The following is a 9,651-nucleotide window of genomic DNA, read 5'->3' on the forward strand; positions in this document are numbered from 1 at the left end:
TTACATAGTTAATTTAATTTTCTTCATATTATTTTGTCTTCACAAGCATCACTGTTAGTAGCTTACTAGAGACCCCAAAATAAGTTACCACAGTCTTTTCCTTCCTGTCCCCCTAGAACTAAGGCTAGCAAACCATTGTTGTCAAGGGTCACAATTAACACTTGAGGTTCTAAGGCCCTGCCAGGCCCTATCATAACTGCTAGATCCACGTGTGGCCCTAAGGCAGCCACAGATGATACGTAAAGGAAGGAACTCAACTGTGTTCCAAAAACTTTGTTCACAGAAGAGTCAGATTTGGCCCTAGGCCAGTAGAATAGTTTGCCCATCCCTGCCCCTGAGCCTATCCAGAACTTGACAGCACTAAAGCAAAGCAGCTTTGCCCTGGCCCACACAGCCAAGGCACCCCCATCCATAACAGCTAAGCATATGCTCCTGAAAACCAGAAGCACTTCGCTAGTAAGTTTTGAACCTCTCTACGCCATTAAAGTGCTTTCCCTATACACTTCCACCAGAGCACCCTCTACTCTACCTCAGAACTCATAGTCCAACAGCAAATCCAAGACTTAAAATTGTAAGGGTGCTTCTATATTGGCAACACATGATAAGGCCAAATAATAAAATGTTTCCCTTCAACAAATGAGACAGACCCGTACAGGAAAATAAACAAAAACCTCTTTTTTGGTCTTGTTGAGAAAGGATCTCACTCTGTAGTTCAGGCAGACCTAGGACTATGTAGCCCAGGCTGGCCTCAAGCTGGTGGTGACCGTCCTGCCCTAGCCTCCCAAGTACTGGGATTACAGGTGTCCATCACCATGGCTGGATTACTAGAAATTTTTTTTAAAAAATGGTATTTTAGAAAGTAAAATTGAATTAACAGAAAAGTAATTAAAGCTGGGTATAGTGGTGCACACCCAAAATCCTAGCACGGGAGAAGTTGAGGCAGGTGGATTGCAGTAAGTCTGAGGCTGGTCTGAACCACATAGTGAGACCCTGTTTCAAAAAAGGAAAAAAAAAATTAATTCAAAAGAATTCATTTTACTTAGCTAATATAGTACATTGCTAAACTACCTTTATTTCTCTGTCCAGGGGTGAGAACAGCAGCATGTAGTATTCTACAGATTTGTTCTAAAATTTGAGAACAGCAAGGCTTCAGTTAGAAAGCCGACCCCAGACTCCACCATGTTGCAGGCATGAAAACTTTGTTTTCCAATCAGGTGGCTACAAACCTGACTTCGTGGCTGCTCACTGCACGACCCCACAAGGGGCAGGCGATCGTCAGTGAGGCCTGCTGAGCAACATCACAAGATTCGCTCCAGAACAGTGTTGGAGCACAGGAAAGTTCAAGAACTGAACCTGTTTTTCCCATAAAATGGACGGAAAACCAAATCATTGGTACTGTGGCCCAAAATCACACCTACAAACTTATTTTTCCAGGACTTAGGTGAATTTCACCATGACTCTTTCTTTATCATGGTTCTCATTTTCCTCTTAGCTTCTCTACTGGTATCACTTTCTTTGGAACTTTGGTTATAATATTTACACAAAGAAAGCACAATGACCAGTGTTCTAAAGCAGTAAGTCAGTACTATATGAAGCAACATCACTTTATGTCCAGAGCTGGATGCCAAGCATGGCTCACTCTGGCCCACAAAGGTTTTTTCAAGTCAGATTTCTGATTTAACTGTCCCTCGAAGTTATAAACAACCAAGCAGGGTTTTTTGACTTTGCTGTGCAAGAAGTGGAGAGCTCAACAACTGTGGTGCTCCTTCACTGTACAATATAATAAAGTAAAGGTGCACACAGGAAGTAGGGGGACCACCTCACCTCAGTGCTGAGCCAAAGGGCTTCCCCAGGAAGGGCAAGGCAGGGCAGGCAGAGGATACTCACTTGTTATGGTAATGAATGGTACCAGAGAGGGCACGCACACAGATCCGGCAGCAAGTCAGGTGCACCACTTCACTCAGCCAGTTCTTGAGGCTGCAGGAGAAAGAACCCAATTCACTGTGCAGCTCTGGGCACACCTGAGCCAACACAGCTGATGCCTGGTGTGCTCAGGCACAACCGAATCCTGTGCTGTGTCCACTGAGCAAGCGCAGTTAGGTTCATAGTCTCACCTATGCCTGTGGCATTAGATGGCAAATGCTCACCATGAGCACTGGACAAAACTCTGCCCCACGATGACAGACTCCTGACCACAGCTTTGAGCCCAGCAATGCATAAGACTATTTCTTTCCTTTGAATTCCTTAGTCTATTTTTTTATTTCTCTTTTGAAAAAAAAATGGCTTCTTTCAATTTTTATGGAAGAGGGACAGAAAATCAAAGATTACGACAATGAAGTGATAGAGTTCTAATACATAGGATGAGCCCATACATGAGCAGTTTGTAGAAAGTAAGTGCTGTCTTTATGAGAAAGAGATTTAATGCACAGTGTGGACATGAAAGCAGTATTTAGGAGCTAAAGAAATATTCCCTCTGCTAGGAAAAAGGTCATCTACTTATAGATGGACAGAGAGAGTCATTTCACCTGCTGTCTGGCAACTGCCCAACCAGGGTCGTCCCTATAACCAGCAGACTGATCCCAATGAAAGCCAGAGTAACCCTGAAAAAGAAGAGAAAGGCATGTAAAAGTTTGTTCACTAGGAGGGAACTAACCTAATGAAAAACAACCTCAGCAGTCCTAGAAAATTAAAATGTAGATGAGTTGTGTAACATCCATCCTATGAATATGATACAGCTATTAAAAGCTTTGGTACACTCAGGACAAATCCTGAGGGCATTTCACTGACCTTCTCAGACCAAAAAGCTACAACTCTTATTGCATAGGTCCTGCTTTACCTTGGTCTTAACCACCCAGCAGAAAAGTATGAAGACGAAATTATAAGAAATAAAGCCATGCTGTTATGTTGAGCTGTGGGGGACTCAGGTCAATAATTTCTGACATTGCCAGTTAAACAAAAGACCCAATGCTATGATGGGCTACTGGACTCTTTTAGAATATTTTGCTGAGTTTACACACCTATAATATTCAATAACGGAACTTAGAAAAAATGGGGTTTACAGATGAATGTCCATTTTGTATCTGTGTATTCAAAGTGGTTGGGATAGATATATAGTTACATTCTGTTAATGAATAGAATGATTTGTTCTAATGGTGTTTGTAAATAAGATCACAAGTCCACATCTTGTACAGCAATTAACCACTAAGAAGAATATATGCAGTGTATTATTTGTTGAAAAATAAAAAAAAAATAAAATAAAAAAATAAAATAAAAGCTTTGGTACATCTATGGAGTCTGACACAGAAGGATGTCCTGCAATACATATTGAAAAAGTAAGAAAGTTCCAGAATAATAACATATGACTCTTATTTTCAAAACAACAATCCTGGGTCAGGATAGCTCAGAAGTCAGCCAGCAAGGTGACTGACACTGTCATCTTCCAACAGACACTTCTTCACTTTTGAAAAGTGCTTTTAATATACATTCCAATCACAGTACAAGGAAAAGAAGCACCTCTAGAAAAGTCAACAGAATTACTTGGAGATGTTAAGAGTTAAAATTGTTCAAAATAAATAAGCAAAAAAAATTTTGTATGTATGTTTGTTTGTTTGGCAACAAAGACTTGCTATGTAGTTCAAGCTGGCCTTGAATTTCACTATGTAGTCCAGGCTGGCCTCAAAAATCATTGCAATCTTCCTGCCTCAGCCTCCCAGGCATGCACCACCACATTCAGCTAGCACAATCTTTTAAATTCCCACTTGATAACATTTGCTTTCTTCACAGATCACTTACCAAACAATTCTTCACCCTGAAGACTATGTACTATGAGTAGGAGCCTTTGTTCTACATTTTCTTTTTGTTCTTGGATGCTTCATTACTGGATTCTTTTAAATCAGTGGTTGAGTCACACAAATCTTTCTATCACTTGACTCTTGTTTGAACACTGGTTTACTCAAATGAAATAATCCAATCAACTTCCAGGGGACAGCTAACCAAGGGCAAGTGCGGCCTCTCTAGCTCTCTGTCCTGCTCAGCTTTTCCATTACCCTGAGATACTGCCTGACCAAGGAACAGGAAAGATGTAAGATCCAATCTACATTAAGCTCCAGTAAAGCTTTATTTCTTTTTAAGAATAAGAACAGGGCTCTAATTATCAAGAGGACAGAAGCTCTTAATAAATGAAAGCTCTTATCTTTCTTTCCTGCATGCCAGTGGCAAGTCATAGGCATCCCCAGAGCATAGCACCCCACCTCAGGGACACTGGCTTAAAGCTCAACTGAAAGTGTATGAAATCCTGAAGTTCACTTGGTTATCACAGCTGATGCAACTCCCCAAAGATATGTCATGCTGCAATGTCAGGACGCTGGCAACGCGAGAAGGAAACATCTGTATGTGTCTCTTCTTGGGCAATGTCTTCCTGGTAATAAATCTGAATGGAACAAGAATAAGCCACCCTTGGGACAGTAACCATGCTGTAACTCAGGCCAGGATAGCTGGCTGGCAGCAACTGCCTGAAAGCTCTGTTAGAGGAGGCCAAGGCCAACTTCAGGAAAGTGAGGCAAGACGAGCAACCGCAAGGCCATGTCTGGCACCGCCCCTTCTGCCTAATCACCATGCCAACAGATCTTGGCCACTGTGCTTTACCCCACTGCCCAGGCTCTTCTACTCTGATGGTGTCCCCTGGGCTTCCATAATCTAGGCTCAGAGTCCCCCTGGGCCCCCAGCAGATGAGGGCCTAGCTAGGGACGTTTCCTAATGAAAGGCGTAAGTGATCTTTGCAGAATCACAGAACACCTTGGAAGAGGTGGAACTATCAAGCATCTCTCCTCTTCTTTGTAAGTTCCCTTTTCTACCCTCCCTTAAATTAGGAGTATGACACAAAGCAGATCCTGATTGTAAAATATGTATTTAATTCTGAATACACACCTTCACTGTAAGAAAAACAGTGATGGAAGAATAGATGTTGCATTCCCACAGGGGCCACATTTGGGATATTTCCTACATGGAAGGGGTAGAATGCCACCACTAAAGCACTTCTGTGGCCATCGCACATGGGTCAAATTACCAAGCAGGCGACTCACCTCAGAGGCAGTAGGATACAATAGCGGACTATGACACCCAGCACCCACACCATGGTGAGCCGAGGACTGACGTAGTGGAAATTAATATTGGTTCTAGTGAGGAGATTCCAGGACACTAGCTCCTCTGAGGAAAACCTCTGGGTCACTTCATCTTCCACAATGGCTTCCAATCCCTTCTTGGAGAAATAAAACACATCAGAGAGCTCAAAGTCCCTTCCTCGAAGACCAGAGAGCCCTTTTTCCATGGGTGACTCATCTCTTTGGATAATACCTTAAAAGAAAGCATCAGGACATGAGAAAATGTCATAGGACAGGATAACTCACCAATGGGGAAACTTTGTGGAGTTTACAGAAAATAACAATGAGTGAGTGTGAGTGACAAGCAGACCTCAAGAATAATGGACAAACCTGTAGCCTGAGGAGGGGGACACCACTGCATGAAGTGACCTATACCAAATGATTTCCATGTATAGGGAAGAAGTTCAGTTCTTTATAACTACCTTGTTTGGATTTCCTCCCCCAAACACTATTATCAAAAGAATTAATGGAAACCAAACTCTCCAGCTATAGACCTAACCTGTGTAACAAAAAGATTTCTGCACAGCACCTGCCCAAGTTTGATTCTCAGTATACACACACACACACACAAATAAATAAGTAAATAAAATTAAGAAAAGATTTCTGTTTCCCTGGTAAAGACCATAAAGTCAAAAGGTTAGCAAAATGGCAAAATATATTTACCATAAGTTACAATGGTAGAGGTCACATAACTTTTCCCCCAGTACTGTTGACCTAGGACCTTCATGTGGAGGTACATCCTGACCCTTGCTTTATTTTTTAATCTGAGGCAGGTCTCACTAAATTACTAAATTATTCAAGCTGGGATTGAACTTGCAATTCTCCTGCTTTAGCTACCCAGCATGCTGGGATTATTATAAAAATCCTTTAACAAGAAAATCACAGGCTACAACAGAAAAGTCAGCAAGTTCATAAAGTGAATTCATAGAACATCAAAGGTTAATAAATGTATTAAAGTTTAAATTGGGTGTGGTGGTGCATGCCTATAATCCTAGCACTCAGAAAGCTAAGGCAGGAGGGGACCACCATGAGTCTGATGTTACGGAGTGAGTTCTAAGCCAACCTGAAGTATACAGTAAGACTGTCTCCAACAAATAAGTCAGGTGTAGTGGCACATGCCTGTAATCCCAGCACTTGGAGGCTGAGGCAGGTACATCACAGAGAATTTGAGGCCAATCTGGGCTACCTAGTGAGTTCAAGAGCAGCCTAAACTACCTAGTGAGACCCTGTCTCAAAATCTATCAGAATTTATTACAATAAAAAATTGTGAGCCAGGGGCCGGCGAGATAGCTCAGCAGACTAAATGCCTGCTTTGGTAAGCACAGGGACTGGGGTTTAATCCCTGGTCCAGCATGCTGTGCTGGCTCTGCCCCCAGGGCACACTGAGCCCAAGACCAAGTTGGAGTATAGTGGCACATGCCTGTAATCCCATTACTGGGGAGGCTGAAAACAGGAGAATCACTACAAGAGTCTGAGCTGCATAGTGAGACCCTGTACCAAATACAGAAAAATGGAAGAAGGGGGAAAAAAAAAAACTGTGAGCCAGGTGTGGTGGTACATGCCTGTAATCCCAGAATTTGGGAAGTTGAGGCAGGAGGATCATTGTAAGTTCGAGATAAGCCTGGGTCACAAAGTGAGCTCAAGACCAACCTGAACTTCATAAAGACCCTACCTCTAAAAGACAAAAAAAGTGAAATTCTGTATTGTTTCTAATTTTTTAAATTTATCTTTTATTCGCTTTAAAATAAAAAATGTAAATGAGATAAAAACTGACCTCGTATTATCAAATTATTAGATGGGGCTGGGGAGATAGCTCAGTAGCACAAGCACCTGCCTGGCAAGTGCAAGGTTGTGGGTTTGATTTCCAGTACAAAAAAAAAAAAAAAAAAAATTATGAGAGACACCTAAATTAGGTAGAAATATTCTAGGCAGTAAGGCAGGGCAAGGCCCTCAAGCGAGTCAGTGCAGAGCATGACAGTTTATCACAACTGTGGCTGGAGGTGTACCCGAAGGCCAGGCCTCAAGGTAAGACAGAATGAACAGGCCTACAAGCCTCCACAGAGAATAGGCAATAACTGGAAGGTTACACTATAGTATCACCTGGTCCTATAAAATCTCGATAGCCCTCAGTCCCCCAGGTGGATGACCAGGACCTCCTGATCCATCTGCCTAAAAGATCCTTCTTCTCTCCATCTACCCTTGTACACGACCTGCTTCCACACTAGATCAACATTACCTAAGTGGCTATGCTTGTAATCTTATTGGTTGGTCAGTTTGGACATGGGTTGTACCGAACTTGTGATTTTGTTCTATAAACTGCTTCTGTGAAGGTGAGGTCCAGGGAAACCCATTTTCAGGTCCCCTCCTATCTCTCAGAAGCTATCTTTCTCCATAAATTTGTCCTATTCTTAACCTCTGTTGTACCTTAATTCATTCTTCACTTTCAGGGAACATAAACTCAGCATATCTGATATCTAGTGGGCTGAGAGTTACATTTTTTCTCCTATATCAAACTCAGCAATACTTTTGTTCACGAAAAGTCTAGTGACTAAAATGACAAAGGTATTCTCATATGCCACTTGCAGGAGTGTGGAATGAACTACTAGCAACTGGCTTCAAAGCCGATTTGTCATAAAAAGACTAAAATTAGTTTTTGATGATCAGTAATTGCAATTCTAGGCATCTGTCATGAAGAATTGCAAAGAAGTTGCTCGCTGCAGCACTCTACATTATAATAATACATACAGTGTGTCCGTTAATAAATAATGTCAAGTGAAAAAAATATAAAACCTGAGTTTAATTCTATGAACTATATATATACACACAGGAAAAATATCAAGAAGAAAACATCAACTTATCTTTGAGCAATGAGGCTAGATTTTCTTCTCCATAGTGACATTGTATTTTCCATAAAGAAAATAACTCAAAGAATTTTAAAGCAGCATTTTCTTTTTTCTAAATTGAAAACTGACTGCTGCCACCCATTTTTAAGTACTACACAAGAGCAACAAATGAAAGGGTCTTCAAAGAAGAGGGTGGCTATGTACACAGTTCACAATGGACTACTCGTTCCTCTGGGCTGTGCCACAAAGGAATTTACTTCCTACCTTAGACTACTACAGAGATCCAACTCCACCAGCCTCATCACAGTGTAAAGAGTCCACATCTGCAATCCCAGGAAAAAGTTACTAGAATCCCAATAAGTAATTCCAGTGTACCACTTCCAGTGCCGCCCATGGCAGGAATAAAGAGACAAACACATATCTGTAGTGGTAGGGAGCCAAAGGGTCCCTAAATCCAGCTATGATGATAGCTAACTGGAACAAAGGCTTCAATCTAGGGCCAAACCCAGCTTTTATTAATTCATAGATTGGGGAGTGGCTCAGGGATGAGTGACTATAAAAATGTCAGGAGTGTAGGAGTGCTGTGAACTATAGGCCTTAAGCAATGCTCAGGCTAGCTGATGTGTAGCCTTTAAAGCAATGCACAGGTCAGTGATGCCCTGCCTATGGCTCCCAACTAGTATGTGTGAGTAAGGTCAAGAGGCTGAAGAAAGAACCCATGTGTGAGTCTGAGGGCATGAAGGCTAGACATCAAAGCTGAAGCATGTACCACAAACCACAAGCTACTCCCTCAAGCTGTGTCCTGCAGATTACTCTCTATGCATACATTTCTCTGCGTACTGCAGAGGTGATTTCAGGCTTCCTGGCCTACTGAGGGGGCCTGGGAGAAACACCTGCCTGGCAAGTGCTAGGTCCTGAGTTTGATCCTCAGTATAAAAAAAAAAGCCAATTGAGGGGGTAAAAAAATATCCTAGCCAGCTCTGCACAAATCAATGCACAGAATTAAGGACAGAGTGAGCTAAAATGGAGGCAAATGCTATTCCTCCAAGGAAACTGTCAAGTAGTACTCACTAGACTACAGAAAAAATAGATTTCCTTTTGTAGTGGAGATGAAAATGTTAAATCCCTCAAAGATTTCCTTTGATTTTCTCTGTCCAGCTTACGAAGAAATCAGTGGATGAAATAGACACAGAGCGCAGGCCCAGCGAGTGAGATGACCTGGGGTCCTCCGGATCCTGCACAGACCCAGAACGCAGGCCCGGTGAGTGAGTGAGACGACCCAGGCCGCGGGATCCTGCACAGACCCAGAGCGCAGGCCCGGTGAGTGAGTGAGACAACCCAGGCCGTGGGATCCTCATTTGACCCAGGCTGCAGGCCCAGCACGGAACCCTTCAGCAGAACTCTCTGCAAAGAGGCTAGAGGCAAGACACCACCCCCACCCCCATTCAGGAGCAGAACATCTTGCCAGAGTGACACAAAGGGTTCAACTCTAACACCTGCAGCAGAAAGAAGTGGAGTACAGCAGCCAGATCCAAACAACACCCACCTGGAGGAATCCGAACTTCATAGATCCAGACCTGGTGCTAAGGTAATAACTCTATCTAAGCTCTACACCAAAGGTCAGAAGACAGGTATACAAAATGACAAAG

At 42.6% G+C, this 9,651-nt stretch overlaps 1 protein-coding gene across 1 annotated transcript in view; it reads right to left on the minus strand.

Annotated features, from left to right (window-relative positions):
• Gpat3 (glycerol-3-phosphate acyltransferase 3) overlaps positions 1–9,651 on the minus strand; it is a 63,582-nt gene that overhangs the window by 13,384 nt on the left and 40,547 nt on the right. Inside the window, exons 3-5 of the mRNA XM_004629178.2 lie at positions 5,082–5,352; positions 2,526–2,600; positions 1,888–1,977 (exon numbers count right to left, since the gene is read on the minus strand). Of these exons, the coding sequence (XP_004629235.1) occupies positions 1,888–1,977; positions 2,526–2,600; positions 5,082–5,352 (436 nt within the window). The remainder of the gene's footprint in view (positions 1–1,887; positions 1,978–2,525; positions 2,601–5,081; positions 5,353–9,651) is intronic.

The sequence above is a fragment of the Octodon degus genome, unplaced genomic scaffold, assembly GCF_000260255.1.
Source record: "Octodon degus isolate 3935 unplaced genomic scaffold, OctDeg1.0 scaffold00028, whole genome shotgun sequence".
Classification (NCBI taxonomy): domain Eukaryota; kingdom Metazoa; phylum Chordata; class Mammalia; order Rodentia; family Octodontidae; genus Octodon; species Octodon degus.